Source organism: Schistocerca nitens, chromosome 4 (genome assembly GCF_023898315.1).
Source record: "Schistocerca nitens isolate TAMUIC-IGC-003100 chromosome 4, iqSchNite1.1, whole genome shotgun sequence".
NCBI classification, from domain to species: domain Eukaryota; kingdom Metazoa; phylum Arthropoda; class Insecta; order Orthoptera; family Acrididae; genus Schistocerca; species Schistocerca nitens.
In genome coordinates this window covers 513,364,814-513,388,106 of record NC_064617.1, presented here as the reverse complement: position 1 = coordinate 513,388,106, position 23,293 = coordinate 513,364,814, and the positions used below count along the sequence as shown (strand labels likewise).

Here is a 23,293-nt window from a genome sequence, read left to right as displayed (position 1 = left end):
CAGTTGGACAAGATGGCCAAATTTTGTTTCGTTCAAGAAAATACTGAAGAGGATATTAAGTCTCAAATTAGCCAAAAAATTATGAGTGCACTGTTCAAAACTGTGTTATGGGGTCAACGAATGACCATATCTCTGCAAGTATTTAACTGATCATTATGAAACTTTACCAGTGTTTATTGGGAACATGTGTGAATGTTAACATGCAGTTTTATCAAAATTCACGATTGTCATGTGGGAGCCTCTAGACCATCTGGCATGGATTGACTCTGTTATAAACTTGTCTCATACAAAGATGCAATGGATTTTGACAGTTCAGAAAAATAGAACCAGACGATTTAAGAAGATATGCATGCACTTAATCTTAATGAAACTTGGATCATGACTGAAACCCCTGCAAACTACGAAATATTTGACAACAGGTGGGTATTCAAAATGAAGATGAAAACAGATGGAACTGTGGATAGCTTTACTGCTTGACCTGTTTTTAGAGGATTTTGATACAAGTATGGCATGGACTACACTGAAACTCAAATCGACGATGGTCCTCAAGTTGAATCGAAGTGTGAGAAGTCTGATTTGGGGCATGAATTTATGTAACTATGAACAGTGTTAGTCATTATGTAGGTTTAGAGTAGTTTCAAGAAGGCTCTTATCTTCTTAAATCAAGAGGCATATGCGACAGCTGTTCTTGAATGATACAACATGAAGCACTGCAGTGCTGTGGCAATACCTGGTGATCACAGTTAAGTGTACTCTGAGCTGGGACTCAGTTCAAAGATTATCAATGCTCCATACCATCAACTTGTTGGAAGCTTGCTCCACATACCAACGGCAACTAGAACTGACATCATTTGCAGTGCACAATGCCAGTCAGCACCCAAAAAAAAAAACATAAAATACACAGTGGAATGCTGTGATGAGAATCTTAAAATACCCAAAAGGAACATTCTCTTGTGGCTTATTTTACCCAAGGAGTGCGGAGTCAAACTCAGTGAAGCCACTATAGCTTGGAGTCTCAAAGGCAGTAAGCGGTAGCCTTGTCAACAACAGAAGCAGAATACTAGCTTCCTCTCAACCCGTAAAAGAAATTGTGTTGATCCAGTCAATTTTAAAAACATTATGAGGCTAAAAGAAATAACTACCACCTTATATATGGATTGTCAAAGTGCCAACCGATTGATCAACAACAAGCATCATAAACAAACAAAACACACAGATGTGAAATATCATTTTGTATGAGAAAAATTCAACTTGTTCCTCTTCAACCTGGAATATGTCAGCTCTGCAGATCAGCAAGCATATTTTCTCACCAAGCCACTCGTTAAAAGCAATTTCGATAAACTAAGGCAGCGGATTTTTGTTGTTAACACTGAAGATGTTATAAACAAAAGACAGTGAGAGTATTCAATATTTACCATATTAATAGAAGTGGGAGTGCAGTAATAATCAATTAAAATGTTTTTTTCTTCCCTTCCCATATTCGTAAACAGTGCTATACTCCCATGTTTGTGTTTCGTACGCTTTCCAGTTGCATACACTATGCTGCCATCTGGGACTTGCGCAGTGAAGTTACACGTAAAAAGACCACCTTTTCTTCTTGAAATGTATACATGGTTGTGTGCATTACTTGATACATTTTGTACCCATTTAGCAGTAAAACCTTCTCATTATCCTACAATGAGAATTAGTGATATTTTACAGTGTCTTCTGTGACAAATCTGATGAGAACAACCCTATCACTAAAGTGTTCACAGTAACTCACTTTCTGCCCAACTACCCTCTTCATAATGAATCCTACTCCCATTATACTATTTTCTGCTGATGTTGATATTATCCTATATTCATCTGACAAGAAGTCTTCTTTCTGTTTCACTTCACTGACCCCCCACTACATCTAGACTGAATATCTGCTTTTTCCTTTTCACATTTTCTGACTTCCCTACCATGTTTGATCTTCTTCTGACATTCCACACTCCATCTTGTAGAATAGTACCCTTTCTTTGGATATTCCCTTTTTTTTCTCATGGTCACCTCCTCCCTGGCAGACCCTTCGCAAAGATTTGAATGAGGACTCTTCCGTAATATTTTGTCAATGGAGAAATTATCACGATAATTTTCAAGTGCAAGCAACATGTCCTGTGGGTACACCTTGTGTCTTTAATGCAGTGGTTTCCTTTGTCTTCTGCATCCTCATGCCATTGATCTTTGCTAATTCTTCAACCTTTTAGGGGAAGTTTCCCACTGCAAGGGCAAGAGAGTGCCTCAAACCTGTTTACTCCTCCGCCCTCTTTAACAAGGCCATTGACTACTGACAGAGCAAGGATGGCTTTTTATGCCAGAAGTCTTCAGCTGCTATTGCATATGATTCCAGCAGTGGCTGGGTTCCAATCAAGTACTCAGGGTGTTTTGCTACTGATCAAATATGCTACCCCTGAACCACATGTTCTACTTTTGCTGAAGAGTGCACACACTTCTGTACAGTGCATAAGGAAGTGTTATCCAAGTGTACATAGTTTCCCACCTAGTGTTCATTGAATGAAATTTTTTCTAAATGAGCCAAAATTCTTAACAACTAACACCATGATAGAATATGTGTACAGGGACCGAAGAGCCAAAATTCCAAGACACCTATACAGTGGCATACATGAGTTTGTGAGCGAACATTGCAGAACAGTCTAAGCACCAGTTTATGGGCTAAGAGTATTCTTGGTGAGTGCATACATATCATATGAGATAACAGAATGAAAGTAAGCTAAGTAAACAACGGAACAGTGGATAAACGTGTGGAATGATGAATCACGGTACACAATGTCACGATGGCAGAGTGTGGGTATGGTGAATGCCCGGTGAATGTCACCTGCCAGCATGTGTAGTGCCAACAGTAAAATTCAGAGGCGCTGGTGTTACGGTGTGGTCATGTTTTTCATGAAGGGGGGTTGCACCCCTTGTTGTTTTGTGTAGCACTATCACAGCACAGGCCTACATTGATGTTTTAAACACCTTCTTGCTTCCCACTGTCGGAGAGCAATTCGGTGATGGCGACTGCATGTTTCAACACGATCGAGCACCTGTTCATAATGCACAGCCTGTGGTGGATTGGTTACACGACAGTAACATCCCTATAATGGACTGGCCTGAACAGAGTCCTGACCTGCATCCTATAGAACACCTCTGGGATGTTCTGGAACGCTGACTTTGTGCCAGGCGTCACTGACCGACATCAATACCTCTCCTCAGTGCAGCACTGTGTGAAGAATGGTCTGCCATTCCCCAAGAAACCTTCCAGCACCCGATTGAACGTTTGCCTGATAGAATGGATGTTGTCATCATGGTTACGGGTAGGCCAACACCATACTGAATTCCAGCATTACCGATGGAGGGCGCCATGAACTTTTAAGTCAGTTTCAGCCAGGTGTCCGGATACTTTTGATCACATAGTGTATCAAGAAAAGTAATGGACCCAGAACAGAACTCCATGGTAACTCACACTTTACAGGACCTCAGTCAGACTGAAACCTCTTTTCTGTTTGTTGACAGTGGAGGACAACCTTCAGCTTCCTACTTTCCTGATATGAAGTGAATCACTGTTAACCTTTTTCCCTAATCCCAAAATATTTCAACTTATGCAAATGTACTGTATCACACACACAATCAAATGCTTTCATTAAATTGAAGTAAATACCTACAGTCCCCAAACTATCTTTTAGCCCCACTATTGCCTCACAAAGAAGAGAATAAACACATTTTCTGTAGTTACTCCCTTCCTAATGCGAAACTGAGACTCAGGCAGCAAGCTGTGTGTACTGAGATGTGCCACTATTCTTCTGTATATTGCTTTCTCAAAATCACACTTTTTGTAAATTGGTTTCACTAACAAATATTTCCATCTGTCCAGAAATTGGCCACTGAAAGATCATTGTACAGATGACTAAGTACACAGCTAATATATGGTTCACTGGGCTTTATATAATCCTACTTCAAATTGTGTCATACCAATGGGTGTCTTTTCTATTTAACAGTGCGATAATTGATTCAATTTCATCTTCACTTGCTTCCTATAGCTACATGTGATGTAGTTGTCTCAGAACATCAACTTTCAAGAATTCTGTACCAATAAAATTTTGATTTAACTTATCGACTATTGACAAGAAATGTTCATTAAATATTTTTCACAGCTCTGATTCGTCACCAACAGTTTCATTTGCTTACAGGAGAGGTGTAATATGTTGAGAACCCACTTTCTAACCTGATACCTCTTTCACAACTGACCATATAGTTTTAATTTGTTCTGAAAGCTTTCTATTTTCTTGGTGTAATGCATTGTTTTAGCTTATCTGATCACACACATCAGCACTTTGCAGTACTGGCTGTAGAAAAATGGCTCTGACTACCCTCCACACACTGACGAGGAAAAAAATCGCAGCACCAAGGACGAGTAGTGTGGCATAAAAGAAAGTTGGTAGGTGTGTTCCTACATCTGAAAGATGATATTTATTAAAATTTCACAGCAGTCACACGAGAGTGGCACTCATAGTTAGACTAAAAGGATGCAAACCAGATTTGCTTCAAATACATGCTGTAACAGTCGTGGTATTAGTTATCTTTTGAGTTCACATGTGGTGAGTTGATGTTAGTCAAGAATAGCTTTAAGGTGACAAAGACACCATTATCAACACCTTACCGAGTCTGTACGAGGTTGTGTAATAGAGGTTCTAGAAGCTGGTTGTTCCTTCCACGATATTGCAGGACGACTTGGCAGGAATGTAGCCACTGTGCATGACTGCTGATAGCGGTGGCCACGAGAATGTATGGTCAGAAGATGACCTGATTCTGTAGGGCCGCATGGCACTAACAAGATGGAAAATCATGGTGTTTGGCATATGGCTCTGGTGCATCGCACTGCATCTGCGGCAGTAATTTGAGCAGCAATTAGCATACAATGACAGAATGAACGGTTACTTCACGGACAGCCCTGAACCAGACGCCTTGACGCGTGCATTCCACTGACCCCAAACCACCGCCATCTGCAACTTCGGAGGTGTCAAGCGTTACATTTTTAACAAACGGCAGGAAAACCCTAGATTCTGCAGTAGCCTGTACATCAGTATGATTTCTGCGTGGCTGCCTCAACGCATTTTTATTTCGGCGAACGAATATCCATTCTTCATTAGTGCATTGTGGAGATGCACCAGGATTCGAACCACCACCCACAACAGAAGCGGGGTGTTATCAAGACGTTAGCGGACAGAGCTAGAAATATATTTGTGAACCTGAGTTGCTCGACGCTGAGAAGGAACATCTCCACAATGCACTAATGAAGAATGGATATTTGTCCGCCGAAATAAAAGGTGCATTGAGGCAGCCACGCAGAAATCATACTGACGTACAGGCTACTGCAAAATCTAAGGTTTTCCTGCCGTTTGTTAAAAATGTAACAGAAAGAATAGGGAGGATCTTGACGTAGCAGAATATTACCGTAATTTACAAGCCCACCAGGAAGATACAGGAATACCTTAAGCCTGCCAAGGACGCTCGCAAACCATTGGAAAAAGCTGGAGTGTATAGGATCCCATGCAGCTGTGGTGATGTTTATGTGGATACCACTAAAAGAACTGTTTCTAAACGTTTGGAAGAGCACAAGGGAAATTGTAGAAGAGGAGAAACAGAACAATCAGCTGTTGCGGAGCATGCTTTCCAGCCAGGGAACCACAATATTCGTTTCGAGGAGACGCAAGTACTAGCGGCCATAAGGGGATATTACAAAAGGCTCTACAGAGAGGCAATCGAAATCTCTATACACCCAAATAATTTCAACCGAAAGGAGGAGGGCGTGAAATTAAACGGTATATGGATGCCGGTGTTAAAGAAGATTTGTACCACCCGTCCACTACTGGGTGATGGCAACGGCGATCGACGGCGACGGACAGCGGCCAATTGCACTGACGTTTTCAAAACACGTGACGTCACACCGCGGCGCGGGAGCGCGCGGACATGGAATTTAGCGGCAGTCAGTAGCGAGCCAGTGGGTGTGTTGGACCTTCCATCGACCTACGGACCCCCTTGAAGATGTCTCCCGCAGTCGGAGACGAAACGTTGGGAATTGAGACAAAATTCATCAACCGACCACGGCATAACAGCCCGGATAATTATAATGGACATGATATTTCCGGCCGTGAAAGTCTACATTTTAGTATCAGTCGCCTCTACGGGGAGGAGATGTCAAGAGAAGTGCGACGCCTGGAAGGACTCCAGAAGAAGAGAGTGCAGCTTTTGTGTTCCCTCACATTCCCGTCTCGTTGCAGAGCCGTCGACGTTATACCGAAGTTTCTGAAGATAAAGCGACTGTTCTATTCGGAAAAGGCACAACGCATGTTCAAACGGACTGAGGAGGCCTTACTACGAGAGCGCATTCAGCAGACCCGACGGGACTTGGCAAGCACAAACTGTAAGTTAATGTCTCTCCATATTACGATCAGTAATAAACTGTGCAGCAGTGACTGGGATAAAATTGATAGACTACTGCATGATACCATGGGGAAGCGTATGTTGACAACGTCTAGTAGACAGAAGAAGAAGTTTGATAATTTGCTACCTAATCAGACTGTTCGGCATTTAGACGTTTCCCGGACCGTTATCAATTTGTACAAACGTTCGTTATCTGACGATGAGACATCTGTGCTTGTCAAGGGAGGAAATTTTGCTGTTAGTCCGCGTTTTGTGCCCACGGAAGAAATTATAGCCAGTGTAGAAGCAGGAATTCGCAGCTGAAGAAATCCGTATAGAAACAGTGAGAATATTGGCCAATGCAAAACCGCCAAAAAGCAATATAACTGTGGGTGAGAGAAGAGCTTTAAAACTCCTGGATGACGACGATAGTATTTTGGTTCTCCCAGGTGACAAAGGAAGCGCAACGGTGGTTATGGATGTGGCCGACTATCAGAGTAAAATTACTGATCTACTGGATCCGCAAGCATATAGGAAGCTGAATAAGGACCCCACTAACAATGTTCTCAGAACTGTGTCATGGTTAATAAAAAAGTCCTCCATTGAAGAGAGTGTACAGAAAGGTGTCTGCAATTCGGTTGCGCTACCACCGAGGCTTTATGGATTGCCCAAAATTCATAAAGAAAATGTGCCATTAAGACCGATACTAAGTGCCATTGGTACGCCCACCTACTCGTTAGCCAAGTTTTTGACTACGCTGTTAAAACCACATGTGGGCCGTTCGGACTCTTATATTAAGAATTCGACACATTTCATCAGCAGATTGAACGGAATAGTGGTCCAGCCGGAGGACATATTGGTCAGCTTCGATGTGGTATCGCTGTTTACCATGGTTCCACTTAATGATGTATTGGAACAGCTGGATCGAATTTTTCCTGCCGATATTTCAGAACTGTTTAAGTGTTGTTTGACGACAACATACTTCAAGCGGAATGAACAGTTTTATGAGCAAATGGATGGCGTGGCTATGGGAAGCCCCCTAAGTCCCGTAATTGCAAACTTCTTTATGGAGAAATTCGAAGAACAGGCCTTAGGTACTACCAGCAAAAAACCAAATGTATGGTTCTGATACGTAGATGACACGTTTGTGCTGTGGAGACATGGTAGGGAGGAGCTAAGCCGGTTCCACGAACATCTGAACAGTATAAACTCGAGAATTCAGTTTACAATGGAGAAGGAGGTAGACGGCAAATTACATTTCCTCGATGTGCTTGTTTTTAGAAACGAAAATGGTAGTTTGGGCCACTCAGTATACCGCATACCCACGCACACGGACCGTTATTTGCACTGGGATTCGAACCACCACCCACAACAGAAGCGGGGTGTTATCAAGACGTTAGCGGACAGAGCTAGAAATATTTGTGAACCTGAGTTGCTCGACGCTGAGATGGAACATCTCCACAATGCACTAATGAAGAATGGATATTTGTCCGCCGAAATAAAACGTGTGTTGAGGCAGCCACGTAGAAATCATACTGACGTACAGGCTACTGCAAAATCTAAGGTTTTCCTCCCGTTTGTTAAAAATGTAACGGAATGAATAGGGAGGATCTTGACGAAGCAGAATATTACCGTAGTTTACAAGCCCACCAGGAAGATACAGGAATACCTTAAGCCTGCCAAGGACGCTCGCAAACCATTGGAAAAAGCTGGAGTGTATAGGATCCCATGCAGCTGTGGTGATGTTTATGTGGGTACCACTAAAAGAACTGTTTCTAAACGTTTGGAAGAGCACAAGGGAAATTGTAGAAGAGGAGAAACGGAACAATCAGCTGTTGCGGAGCATGCTTTCCAGCCAGGGAACCACAATATTCGTTTCGAGGAGACGCAATTACTAGCGGCCACAAGGGGATATTACGAAAGGCTCTACAGGGAGGCAATCGAAATCTCGAAACACCCAAATAATTTCAACCGAAAGGAGAAGGGCATGGAATTAAACGGTACGTGGATGCCGGTGTTAAAGAAGATGTGTACCACCCGTCCACTACTGGGTGATAGCAACGGCGATCGACGGCGACGGACAGCGGCCAATTGCACTGACGTTTTCAAAACACGTGACGTCACACCGCGGCGCGGGAGCGCGCGGACACGGAATTTAGCGGCAGTCAGTAGCGAGCCAGTGGGTGTGTTGGACCTTCCATCGACCTACGGACCCCCTTGAAGATGTCTCCCGCAGTCGGAGATGAAACGTTGGGAATTGAGACAAAATTCATCAACCGACCATGGCATAACAGCCCGGATAATTATAATGGACAGGATAATGCTTGCCTACATACTGCTGTTGCAACCCAACAGACTCCACAAGGTGTCACCATGTTGCCCTTGGCCTGATCATTCACCTGACCTGTCTCCAAGCGAACACATATGGGACATCAAGGATGAACAACTCCAACATCATCCTCAAATAGCATTACCTATTCTCTATTGACAGACCAAGTGCAACAGACATGAAACTCCATTCCACCAACTGAAATCTGGCATCTGTACAACACAATGCATGGACGTTTGCATGTTTGCAGTCTACATTCTGGCAGTTACATCAGTTATTAATGTAATTAATGTACCAGCATTTCACATTTGCAATGGCTTATCTCGCACTTACATTAACTTGTGATCTCACAATGTCAATCACTTACAAATGTTACCCAGAAAAATGTACTCCTGAAATTTCATTACTCTACATTAGTTATTTTTTGGTGTTGTGTTTTTTTCCCCATCAGTGTATTATAATACAGCTCTCATTTCCACCTACATGATATTCTAACACCATCAGTTCTCCAAGGAAGGTTGCTTATTAGACCAGAAATGTGCCTGTACTTTTTTAATAGGAAAGCACTATTAAAGAAAGTGATAATAGTTTTGAGAAATATATTTGTTGCTCTAGCTGTCTGTTTGTATACTTCTTGACACGTTAGCTCTTCAATATTGCCTTTAAATGTCTGTATTGCAAGTGGAATCATATTTCTAAACCAATTGTTTCCTAATTTTGGATAAGACCCTGCCATGATTCCTTCCACCATTAGTATCTATTCATCATGGTCTGACAGGCTGCCACTAATTTTTCTCACACCGTCCCCATCACTAGAGAACAATCTATGAAGATATAGTCTGTGATGTACTAGGTTGTAAGATTCAAGTAAATCCATTAATGTTCTTTTCTCTTTAAACACTGTCAGAAAGTTTATACTGTTGCCACCACAAAATCAACCTCATCCCTCTCTTAAGAACCAAGCCTAGCACATCATCAAGTCTGGAGAGGAAAACCCTGTAGGCTGCACTGGAGGATCTGTATAATGAAAAGTTGTCCCTCGAGAATTCAAACTTTTCTGTATAATCTTCAAATATTTGGTCTTTCCAATGTTTTGACATGTCAACTCTGTTGAATGAGACATTACATTTGGCATAAATGGACACTCTTCCCTTCTGTAACACAAATGGCTACTCCTTGCTTCTGCAAGAAACTCCTTGCATTGAAACCAGATAAGATGTACACCTCCATATGAAGCCTTAATCTTTCTTCAGTACATAAATGATGCTCACAGGTATAAATAGTGTCAGTGTCCAGGTCTATTAGAAATTCAAATATTTTGCCTTTAATACCCCTAATATTTTGATGAAATAAGCTTAGTCTCACATTCTGATCTGCAATTTACATTTATCAAAATATATTCCAGCATTAAAGGAACTTTCTTGAAGTAGGGATACTTCCTATCTGCCTTCAACTTAAAAAAAAATGTCTAGTCCTTCTACATGTTATCACTGGATTTTGCCATGAACGAGCCCAGATCCACCTACTACAGTGTCACTTGTATTTCAGTAACCATCCTTTCCCAATTCTATTTAAGTCTCAGCTGTACCTATGGTTACTATCAAATGGCATCAATGAAATAAACGCCTTACGAGTAGCCATCAGTGCTCTCTAAAATCCCATATTAACTCACCTCACAGCTTTGCCACAATGGGGATGAGCATAATCATGGAACACCGAACATTAGTGGTCCAATTCTGAGTAGCAATCCTGTCCAATTCACCACCTACATCGTAAGCCCAATCCATACCCAAGACTATTCCCCATTCCTTCCACTATCACTATCCAATGCCCTTTAATAAAATCCTCACACAAAGCCCCTAGGACTTAGGTCAATTTATGGAACCTGGCACCTGGTTTAAAAATGTTGGTGACTTGGTACTTCTTACTTAATGTCTCCTGCAACTGTGGGCCTATGCAGTGCCCATGGATGCTATCTAGGAAAAGAATCCTCTTCATCTTAATTTTCCAATCTGACTTTGGCTTACGAACAACGTCGACTGTCTGTTGCGAATTACTTACTCCTACTTCTACCCACCCCTCCCTCTACATTGCTGTGGTTCAGCCTGGATAAAGAAAAGAGAAGGTAAACATTTCTAATGTGTATAGGAATGGGATATACATCTTAATCTCCTCCTCTCTGCTGTCCTGTCCAATTCCTCCTCCTCCTCCCCCTCTCTTTGTCTGTCTCCTCCTCCTTCTCCTTTCTCATCTCTCTGCCCTTCTCCTTCCCCTTTTCCTTCCTGAAATTTTGACATGATATTGCATTTGAATACTTGTGTTTTTATACACCTATTGAAGGATCAAAACATTGCTAGTAAAAACTTCACACTACGTATTAAAAAACTTAAATCTCCAAAACTCTTCACCAATCCTTTGCAATTTTGACACAATGTTGCATTCAAATAAGCGCGTATTTATGTACCTACTAGAGCACCATACAGATAATGTATTTGATTGTTGCATAAATTGATAGCATTTTCCTGTAAGTTTATTAATCACGACAGATACACACAACAGAGACTTTAGTTATCAATAACATTTCTCTGTCACTATTTACAAGTCTGCCAACATTAGGGTAAGCTTTTGTTTCCGCAACTGTAGAAATCGCATTGTTTTGAGGTGACGAACTCGTTGAGCCACATTTGGAGTGCATTTTCATCTAGAAGGGAAGTTCCTTGAAAGCTATTCGACAGAGGGCAGAAAAGGTGAAAATCTGAGGGGTGCCAGATCAGGTGAATAAGGTGGGTATGGAATAACTTTCCAATCAACTCCTTTATACCATTTTTTGTCAGTCTAACAGAATGCAGACGGGCATTATCATGGAGCAGAATCACTTCACGGAGTTTACCTGGTCGTTGTTGTCTGACTGAATCTGCAAGAAGTCTCAACTGTTGACAATAAATGTCAGCAGTGATGGTTCCACCTCGGAGAAACAATTTGCAGTACATCACACCGTTGCTTTTCCACCAGACGCATAGCATTATCTTTTGTGGATGCACAAAGGTCTTTGTACAGGAAATTGCAGCTTTGTTTGGGCTCAACCATTCCTTTCTTTACCATTTCTCACCACTAGTAACAATACAGGATAGGAATGGTTGGTGTTGTTCACGAGCCAAGTGATGATGATCAAACACAGATGCACATGTGACGACTCACTGACTGTAGTGATTTTGGCTTAGAGCATGCGGCACCCGTACACCCAAATTTTGAACCTTGCCCATTGCGTGCAAATGTCGCACAATAGTGGAATGATCACAATTCACAGGTCTGCCAATGCTCGAGTATATTGACATGGATCAGTGTGTATTAATGCATTTAAACAATGTTCATAAAACCCCAAAGTTCCTCCTGAACATGGAAAAACACTAATGTCGAAACAATCCTCCTTAAAACAAGATAACCATTTCACTGTCATGATCTGTTCAATGGTGTTACCCTCATACATTGTGCAAATGTTTCTGGCTGCCTTCACTGCAGTCACCACTCAACTGAACTCAAACAGAAGAATATGTTGGAAATGTTCTGATTTGTCTACTTGGCACTTCATTTTCTAGCGTCCACAGTTACACTATCTCCAAATGACTATATGTAAACTCAAACAGCAACAGTGAACTACAAATAAAAAATGACAATCAATAAACCCATAGCAATCGGAATATTAACATGCAAAATAAAATCACTACAGACTTATGAACCAACCGGATAAATGTTTACATAGCATGTGGTGCTTATTCAAATGTAAGAGTGTGTCAAAATTTCAAAGCAACTGGTGTAGAACTTTCGGAGATAAATGATTTTGAACTAATGAACATTTACATTTTTATTTATAAAAATTCCTACTATACGACCTGTAGCTCCAGAGAAGGGCCTTATTAGCTCCCCCACTAGCTTCCCAGTACAATCACCACAGTAAAACCAATAGCTACATAACTCACAACATACCACACAACTCGCTAACTTCCAATAATTCACACACTTCTCATACATGGTCAATTTTTACAATATCTTTAAACAAATGTGATGAAATAACAGGAAACTTCACACAAAAAATCTGCTATAAGCTACCAGTAAACCATATACATTATCTTACCAAAAACATGAAAGCTTTATGAGAGTATGTAGCTTAGCGTTCCTCAGCTACAGGAAACCTAAAACACACACACACACACACACGGAGAGAGAGAGAGAGAGAGAGAGAGAGAGAGAGAGAGTTAGCAAATTTCAAATGAAAGACATTCAATTTTGAGTTTCACTGAAAGAAACTGCTAAATCCTTGAAACTCTACTTGAAACATAACGCTTAACTTTGGATTGCATGGAGTAGTTTCAACCAAACTCTGGTACAGATTTGATTTAATTTTTTTTTTGTCATCAGTCTACTGACTGGTTTGATGCGGCCCGCCACGAATTCCTTTCCTGTGCTAACCTCTTCGTATCACAGTAGCACTTGCAACCTACGTCCTCAATTATTTGCTTGACGTATTCCAATCTCTGTCTTCCTCTACAGTTTTTGCCCTCTACAGCTCCCTCTAGTACCATGGAAGTCATTCCCTCATGTCTTAGCAGATGTCCTATCATCCTGTCCCTTCTCCTTATCAGTGTTTACCACATATTCCTTTCCTCTCCGATTCTGCGTAGAACCTCCTCATTCCTTACCTTATCAGTCCACCTAATTTTCAACATTCGTCTATAGCACCACATCTCAAATGCTTCGATTCTCTTCTGTTCTGGTTTTCCCACAGTCCATGTTTCACTACCATACAATGCTGTACTCCAGACGTACATCCTCAGAAATTTCTTCCTCAAATTAAGGCCGGTATTTGATATTAGTAGACTTCTCTTGGCCAGAAATGCCTTTTTTGCCATAGCGAGTCTGCTTTTGATGTCCTCCTTGCTCCGTCCGTCGTTGGTTATTTTACTGCCTAGGTAGCAGAATTCCTTAACTTCATTGACTTCGTGACCATCAATCCTGATGTTAAGTTTCTCGCTGTTCTCATTTCTACTACTTCTCATTACCTTTGTCTTTCTCCGATTTACTCTCAAACCATACTGTGTACTCATTAGACTGTTCATTCCGTTCAGCAGATCATTTAATTCTTCTTCACTTTCACTCAGGATAGCAATGTCATCAGTGAATCGTATCATTGATATCCTTTCACCTTGTATTTTAATTCCACTCCTGAACCTTTCTTTTATTTCCACCATTGCTTCCTCGATGTGCAGATTGAAGAGCAGGGGCGAAAGGCTACAGCCTTGTCTTACACCCTTCTTAATACGAGCACTTCGTTCTTGATCATCCACTCTTATTATTCCCTCTTGGTTGTTGTACATATTGTATATGACCCATCTCTCCCTATAGCTTACCCCTACTTTTTTCAGAATCTCGAACAGCTTGCACCATTTTATATTGTCAAACGCTTTTTCCAGGTCGACAAATCCTATGAAAGTGTCTTGATTTTTCTTTAACCTTGCTTCCATTATTAGCCGTTAACGTCAGAATTGCCTCGTCCCTTTACTTATCCTAAAGCCAAACTGATTGTCACCTAGCGCATTCTCAATTTTCTTTTCCATTCTTCTATATATTACTCTTGTAACCAGCTTCGATGCATGAGCTGTTAAGCTGATTGTGCGATAATTCTCGCACTTGTCAGCTCTTGCCGTCTTCGGAATTGTGTGGATGATGCTTTTCCGAAAGTCAGATGGTATGTCGCCAGACTCATATATTCTACACCCCAACGTGAATAGTCATTTTGTTGCCACTTCCCCCACTGATTTTAGAAATTCTGATGGAATGTTATCTATCCCTTCTGCCTTATTTGACCGTAAGTCCTCCAAAGCTCTTTTAAATTCCGATTCTAATACTGGATCCCCTATCTCTTCTAAATCGACTCCCGTTTCTTCTTCAATCACATCAGACAAATTTTCACCCTCATAGAGGCTTTCAATGTATTCTTTCCACCTATCTGCTCTCTCCTCTGCATTTAACAGTGGAATTCCTGTTGCACTCTTAATGCTACCACCGTTGCTTTTAATGTCACCAAAGGTTGTTTTGACTTTTCTGTATGCTGAGTCTGTCCTTCCGACAATCATATCTTTTTCGATGTCTTCACATTTTTCCTGCAGCCATTTCGTCTTAGCTTCCCTGAACTTCTTATTTATTTCATTCCTCAGCGACTTGTATTTCTGTATTCCTGATTTTCCCGGAACATGTTTGTACTTCCTCCTTTCATCAATCAACTGAAGTATTTCTTCTGTTACCCATGGTTTCTTCACAGCTACCTTCTTTGTACCTATGTTTTCCTTCCCAACTTCTGTGATGGCCCTTTTTAGAGATGTCCATTCCTCTTCAACTGTACTGCCTACTGCGCTATTCCTTATTGCTGTATCTATAGCGTTAGAGAACTTCAAACGTATCTCGTCATTCCTTAGTACTTGATTTAATATCTGGGAACAAAAAAGAAATATTGTGGAGCAGGCCACTTTTTTATCAGCCACCACTGCCCAGTTACTTATTTATTCCAATCTTATAAAAAGACAGAGAAAGCAAAATAATACATATAATGAGGACAATCAGGTTAGTTTTTTACAGTTTTTAAAAATTATAACTGTAGTATACAAATAATGAAGCAAAATCTTTTATAAAAATCACTGTAACATTAATTTAACACAAAACTTGATTACATATAAGATTTTTTAATGTCCCCTTTTGATGTAAGAATAAATAAAATTTTGGGTGAATCCACTTTTCAGCAAGCAACATAAAGCTGGGAGAAACAGGGCGATCTCATATCCATTCCACGGTACTTATCAGACTGCCTATGTGATTCATTACTATATCTGGTAACAAGGCAACTATGTGATTGGTTATTTCACCAATGCCATCTTTTTAACTACAAGAATGACACTACATAGTAATAATATCAATTTTTGATAGATTTGGAAAATAGGAGGCTAGACTCCACACATTAACTCAATCACAGATGATTCTAGATTACAAAAACTGGATGTCAATTTTGTCTTGCCAGAAAACTCAGCAGTGGACTTATCTTCTCCAATCTCCAGTCCGTGGCTTGAGAGAATCAGTGTGTTCTCATCCCACATATGGACTGTCAGGTTTTGTTTTTAAGTTATCCTTTGCATGTGACCTCACACACAAAAATATATAAAAAACAAATGTTTAAAAAATTATAATTTATATACAGTATTTATACTAAACTTTGTTTATTTAAAGTTCTTTTTTACACTACACTCAGACCTTACTATTTTTTTATCTAATATATGGAGATAAAGATGTAACAAAGAAATACTGAGTAATCAGCTAGTCCTTCTTATAAATAGTAGCTCCATTTCATTTGGCTAAGACTGCTTGGTGCATGAGAGAATCACAATAAATGAAAATTAAGAGAGAGAGGTTTTTTTCGCACATTAAATGTAAAATGTAAATGAAATTTTGCAACAATTTCAGTTGTTTTTAAATCTAATGATACTTATTTCCATAATACTTATTTAACAATTTGTGTATAATCAGAAAGTGGTGCAGTAGTGACCTCTTTATTCGAAGAAGAAAGTTTATATTTGAAAATTTTAAATTTCTAGTTTGTTCTTGTTTTTTTTTTTTTTTATGTTTTCACACCATAATGATTCACAAATGTTTGGGAAGAAGTTTCACTGACAAGCTATCGGCTGAAAATTTTCAATGGAAAGCTGTTGTATACAGTATCTCAATTATTTAGGGCTTTTTGAGGGATATTTTGCAAAAGTTATACTAAGACAGCAAAAAATTTTAGAAATAGATATTTCACCTTGGGTTTATCAATCATTCTGGCTTTTCTTGTTTTGTGAAGTGACAGTAGAACGGATTTGGGCCCCCCCCTCCCCCCCAAAAAAAAATATTAAATGGCACCACTGATCCAATGCTACCTTTGCTGTTCTTCATCGCTGATCACTGTTCTTCATATTTATCGATTGCATACCACAAGATAAATTTGAACTTGGACCTCAGTACAGTATTTCTATGCATGCCATGAACTAGAAAGCTTCTCCATTTTAGCAATGTTAAAACTCTGCATAAATTAACGTTAAGAAAGTCATACAAATGTAGTGGATACTGGAGGCAACAGAACTGATAATTTCACAGGGTGTCTACGTGGACAAGAAAAACAAATTCCTGGATTTTTCCCGAATTTCCCGGTTAATGCGTAGAAAAGTCGAGGTGTTCTGGCATGAAAAGACTTGGGACATTACTCAGTAACACATTATGCACATTTTTTTGAAGGTCAATTTCAGTTTCTGCCATCGATCGCATAATTTTTTATCTATTAAGAACAACATTAAATATGAAAACTAACTTGAAGCTCGATCTTTTTTTAGCGTGTGCTACACGTCAAGTCATATCAAACACAAATGTGCCGGTAAAATTTTAAATAGTGGCATAAATGACTTATCTTCTGGGCCTGACATTTTTCAAATGGCTGATCCTCAAAGTGTTACGTTTTGAATGAGAGTTATAACGCCCTGTGATTTAAGAAATTCACTGCACATTCTCACACGTAACATAAATCATCTTGCGTGGAAATTTCCTTTGAAAGTAACGCATCTCAAGCCACTATTCGTAATATTTACTGGCGATCAGTTAGAAATGTAAACAATTGTGACGTCACACACATTGAATGCACGTTAGTTGTTACGGACGTACTGCATAATCTTCGACCTAAAGCCTTTGACACTTTACAGTGTCAGCAAACTGGTCTGTGCATTGTGTAAATTACCCATTTTCTATGCAACTAAACTTTTATTTTGGTGTTATTCCCTGATTTATGTTTTATTGCTGCAGTATTATTCAGCAGTAGTGGACTAAAGTTCTTTGTCAGAATATCAGATCTTACACGTCAAACCTACAAAACTTTAACTGAAATCTAAAACAATAAAAAATCCCGGAATTCTAAGAAATTCCCGGGTTTTTCCCGGATGAAAAAATTCCCGGGTTTTTATACACCCTGTTTCAGCAGTTCAATGTAACATCAAAACTAAATTTTAAAGTGAGATGAAGCTTACCTGACCATTTGAGATGGGCAAACAAGTTCTTTGTTTGCTGCAACAGATGTCAAGGCAGACTGTTGTTGAGAATGAAGAAGCTGTTGCTGTTGAAGATCAGGTCTACTTCCTCCAACTTTCACAATTGTTACACCTCCACAAGTCTGATTAACCTGCGAACTTAAAATTGAACAAAAGTTTACAATTTATATGTTCAGTAACAACTATGTAATTTTTGGGAGCAAAGCTTACAATTTTACATTAATCTGAGTCTAATAAACATAAACTGATTTCTGGGACACATCTTAAAAAAAAAAGACAATTTAATCACATCTCATATCTATAAAAATGAATAAATGAAACTGTGTGGTTCACTTGATACATCTCACTACACTGTAAATACAAAAGTAGGTGTTTAATTCCCTGTCGAAAGTATATTTTTTTTGGATGAAACATGACTTTCCAACAATGCTTTACTTTTGTGAAAATGCCTAGATGCATGTGAATCAGAGTTCATATTAAACAGTGTCACTGCACAAATGGCTGTGCAAGCTAGTGCACACACCAAATGAAGACAAAGGGAATACCGTTACTAATGGAATCATGTACAGCAATCATCAATATTCGATGTCCAGGCCCCTAGAACCATTGTTTATTCACAAACACAAACAATTCAATGAACTGCAGTTTTATATGGGTATATTTCATTTTTGTGCACTTAAATGTGTGATCCTGTCTCAATTAGCCTAGTTCTAGTTGTTACTGAAAAACACTTTTGTTTATGTAAAAAAAAAAAAAAAATATTTCAGCACGAATGATACTGAATAAACAAACAATAGTGAAAACTGTGTATAGAATAAATTTTAACCAGAAGTAAAATTGTAAGTACTGAGAACATTAAAAAATATCTAAAATGGTAACAACTACATCAAAGAAATAGCAATAGCTCCCGTATAGACTGCCACATTACTGAAAAGGAATAGTTAAAAGTAAACACAGGATCAAATAATGAAAAATCCAGGAAAGAATAATGACTCACTGTAAAAAGGATAGATTGCTACTCACCATACAGCGGAAATGTTGAGCTGCAGGCAGGCACTACAAAAAGACTTCTGGACAAGTATACTTTCAGACAAAAAGCCTTCTGTGTGTCTGGCCTCGGCGGTCAGACACACTGGTCATGTGGGTGAGAGGTGCATCTGCGCGAATGTTTGTGTGTATGTGTTGTCTAATTCAGAAGAAGGCTCTTTGGCCAAAAGTTTACTTGTTTAGCAGTCTTTTTATTGTGCCTGTCGGCGATTCAACATTTCCACTATATGGTGTGTAGCAGTTTATCCTTTCTTAAAAGCAATCTCAGGAATTTACATGTAGGAAACAAATATTTCTTTTATGCTGTTACAAGGAAGAAGACTATGACACCAATTCATACATTCATTCATTATGGCCTGTAAATAATTTCAAGAAGAACAAAATCAACAATGGAAACTCTATGATGGACTACAACAATATAAGGAAAAAGATAGATGGTTACTGCTCCTTAATCATTAATAGTTCTGAGCTTGCAAGGAACAATATCAAGATAAACATCCAGTTAAGTGTGGTAAGAACTTGGAAGATCATGTACGGCTTAATTTGGAAAAACATTCCAAATACAGTTTTTAAACAGTATTGAAAGAAGATATATGTAGTTGATTAAATGATGGATTTTAAGATCAGGTGCATCATTACAGAAATTTGACCTACATTCAGAAGTTTTAACTCAACACAAATTGTTGAATGATTGTTGTCACTCTAGTGGCTGAGTGCAGTTAATTTTCCTATAGCTAGAACTTTTGCTTACTAAAACATATCATGCAACAAGAAGTGGATGTCAATGCTAGTAAACCTACAAGATAGTGCACTTGTTCAATGATCAATTTTTGCTCCCGTAACAATTTAGAATTTAACTGTGACATTTAGAACAGAAAATACAAAAAAACAACTTATCTGGTGTTTGGGGACGGGGTCAACAATGAACTGCAATAAGGTCCATGAGCATTTGATCTCTTAATAGAGCCTAACAGTTTAGACCCTACTTGCATAATGCAGTTACATGTTGTTCTTTACTACAAATTGCTCTTTGGAAGAGGCACCCAGCACATCTGTATCAAATAAGACAATTGGATCAATACTGATATGAGACACAATACTGTAAATGACAGGGATTGTACCAAAAACTATGCAGTGGGTAAGTTTTTCTACCAGCTTGAGTTCTATTCCTTGTTGACTTGTTACAAGATTGCTAGCTACTGTCTGAAATGATACTATATAAACACCACTGTTTGACTGCTCCCTGGATGAACAAAATGGGCTATGCTGTAAAGTATACCACATTTTACTAAATCAAATGTTGCCCTGCAGTTATTTTCTGGTGGTTTCAGCAAATTAAAATGCTTAAAACATTCTCAAAGGAAGAATCTGTAAATTCAGTGCATATTTTATATAATTTCCCTATGTGAGGCTAACCAAAACACAGTATGAAGTTTGGCATTTTTGCTACATAAAATAACATCTGCAGCTAAGTAAACCACAATAAAAATATCTGTAAATGTTGCTTTGTACACTGTGAAACTGTAGTGGACTGTTAAGGCAGCCAGTCCACAGTGAAGTAGCTGAAAGGGCACGCGTACACACACGCCGACTGGCGCGAAGTCTGGAACAGGATTCGTAATGAATGTGATAAAGAAAAGAACGTAGCTACTAGAACACTTAACTTTTATATCGTCCTTTGGTATACAGTATTCTTGATGATACAAGTGAGACTATCTTGAGATACATGCAATGGTACAAATGGCGCCTTGCTAGGTCGTAGCCATTAACTTAGCTGAAGGCTATTCTAACTGTCTCTCGGCAAATGAGAGAAAGGCTTCGATCAGTGTAGTCGCTAGCAACGTCGTTGTACAACTGGGGCGAGTGCTAGTACGTCTCTCGAGACCTGCCTTGTGGTAGCGCTCGGTCTGCGATCACACAGTGGCGACACGCGGGTCCGACATGTACTAATGGACCGCGGCCGATTTAAGCTACCACCTAGCAAGTGTGGTGTCTGGCGGTGACACCACAGAAACTGCAGCCAAGAAGTCACAGAATGGGTCTGAGTGAAGAAATGTGTGTGAAGTTTTTCACAATTTGTTGGATGGTACATCTATGGGGTTAACCAATGGTGCTAGTTTATGAAGACATGATTTCTGATTTATTCTGAGAGGGAAAATAGTTTTTCAACTAGCTTTGTCCATTAGCTTAAAAATGTAGGAAGATCAATCTTCTTTCGGCAAACTAATGACAGGAATGTTAAGGATAGGGGTTGCAAAATTATAGTTAGGATTCTTAGTTTTGTTGCTGAAGCTGTTGGGTTTGTATTAGTTGTTCCAGTCATAGTTTCAAAGTTTCCAGGTCCATACTGGATGTTGACTTTCTCACTACAATATATCCCCTGTGATTTGTGCTCCCTAACAGTGGTGAAATTCATACTACCTTGTTTCCAACATAGAGACTTAGCTCCCATTGATTCAGTAAAACAAGACATGTGAAAGACAAAATACTATGTCCATGTAGCACAAAATATTAAACAAAAATGTGATCACCTCTTATGTTGCAAGAATGTCCATAGAGGAAGAAACTACTGTCATTAGCATGGCAAACAATGATCAATTGAAGGGTCAGAAATCAAATATGCAGACCATAATATCATAAACAGAGCTACCTGAGAAAAATTCTATACTGCATAAAGATCACAACTTAAGTATAAATTATGTGCATTTTAGCCACACTTCTTTGGCTGCGATGTCACGGGCTCCCCCCAATGTACTCAATGGCTACACCTGCTGCCCAGTACTCTCTGTATCAGAAAGATCAGTATTGATTCTATCTCTGAATTGCTACTGACATAGGATACAACTATTATGTTGAACTTGCATACCAAATATACTGAGAGTTTCATAATGAATTAGAAACAACATCAGAAGACAGAGAAAATAGGACAACGATGATGATTATGATGATGATGCTAGTTTTAGCACACTCATCAGCCTGGTTATCAGTGATCTTCTTGAATAGCTTGGTTGGCAATCCCCTTGTCAAATACGACTGTATGTATCTTTTGAACTGATCAAAGAAGTCTTTCCTTACAAGTAATGTTACTATGGTGGTGTACTAAAGAAATATATTAGTAGTGCTTTGACAGTGTGTGACACTGTCTATGTTTTAGAGGAAACACAGACTGACCCTCTATGCAAGACCTGCAGGACAACACTCACCAGTGTCAACAATGCCCCAGGCAGTATTGTCCCTGGTTAAAAACTATATTTCACAAGTGTGTCTAGAAAGTATAAAAAGTTCCTTTTCAGATAATTACAAGGGGGAGTGAAATGAAAATGAGACAAGAGTATATAACAAGCATGGTGTGGATGTTGATAATGCAGGTAGGTGTGTGTACAGAAGTGCCATCTATTAGGAATCAGCAAGGAGCAGCACCAAAGTTCATCACAGTGTTACTTGCCTGTGAGATGTGCTCAACATGAAGTCAGCAATTATGGAGGCTGGGAAAAAGATAAAGTGAAGTATATCGCAGTTTTTCACTGTGGACAGAGTGTCAGGAAGTGAAATGCGTGCCTGAATGTCTGCTGTGTATGATGAACTCAATATGTCATGTGAACATGTGTTTGCACGGAATAAATGATTTCGAGAAAGTTAGATGTCCCTGAAAGAAAGCAGTTAGCCATAACAGGATCATCACGTCATTACCCCTTCTGTAATTACTGCAGTGGATGCTGTTGTCAGAAATGACCAATGGCAGGTGGTGGAAGACATTTGGGTCATGTTGGGCATCAGTCACAATACCGCTCATGCCATCATGACAGAGCATTTGAAGTTCTGGAAAATCTGTGCCGGGTTCACTACAGCCTGACAAGAGCAGAAGTTGAATAGAGTGTTGACATCACTGCAGCACCTCAAACTGTATCACAATGAAGAAGATTGTTTCCTGTCCAGTATTGTCACAGGAAATGAAACATGGTGTCACCATTTTCAGCTTTAGAGCAAGTATCAGAGCCAACAATGGAAACAAATGGACTCATCTCCACCACAAAAATCCAAAGTCATGCAAGCCAGCTCTGGGAATGTCATGGTGAGCTTTTTCTTTGAGTACAGTGGTCTGCTGCTCATTGACTTTCTGGAACACAGCACCACAATTAACGAACAGTGGTACATGGACACTTTGTAAAAATTGAAGTACATATGCCAACAAGTATAAATGCTCAAGAATGATGACGGATGACATCATTCTGTTGCAGGATAACGCCCGCCCATATGATGCCAAGGTTGTTACAACTACACTGCAGAAGTTTTACTGGAAAGCCCTTACATATCCTCCATCTACTCCCGATCTCTCATTGTGTGTTTTTCATATTTT

General features: G+C 39.6%; 1 protein-coding gene across 5 annotated transcripts in view; it reads right to left on the bottom strand.

Moving 5' to 3' along the window:
- LOC126253367 (protein melted) overlaps positions 1-23,293 on the bottom strand; it is a 253,424-nt gene that overhangs the window by 170,438 nt on the left and 59,693 nt on the right. For all 5 annotated transcript variants that reach the window (XM_049954643.1, XM_049954641.1, XM_049954645.1 and 2 more), the window contains one exon: positions 17,869-18,027. In XM_049954643.1, coding sequence (XP_049810600.1) covers positions 17,869-18,027 — 159 coding nt within the window. The remainder of the gene's footprint in view (positions 1-17,868; positions 18,028-23,293) is intronic.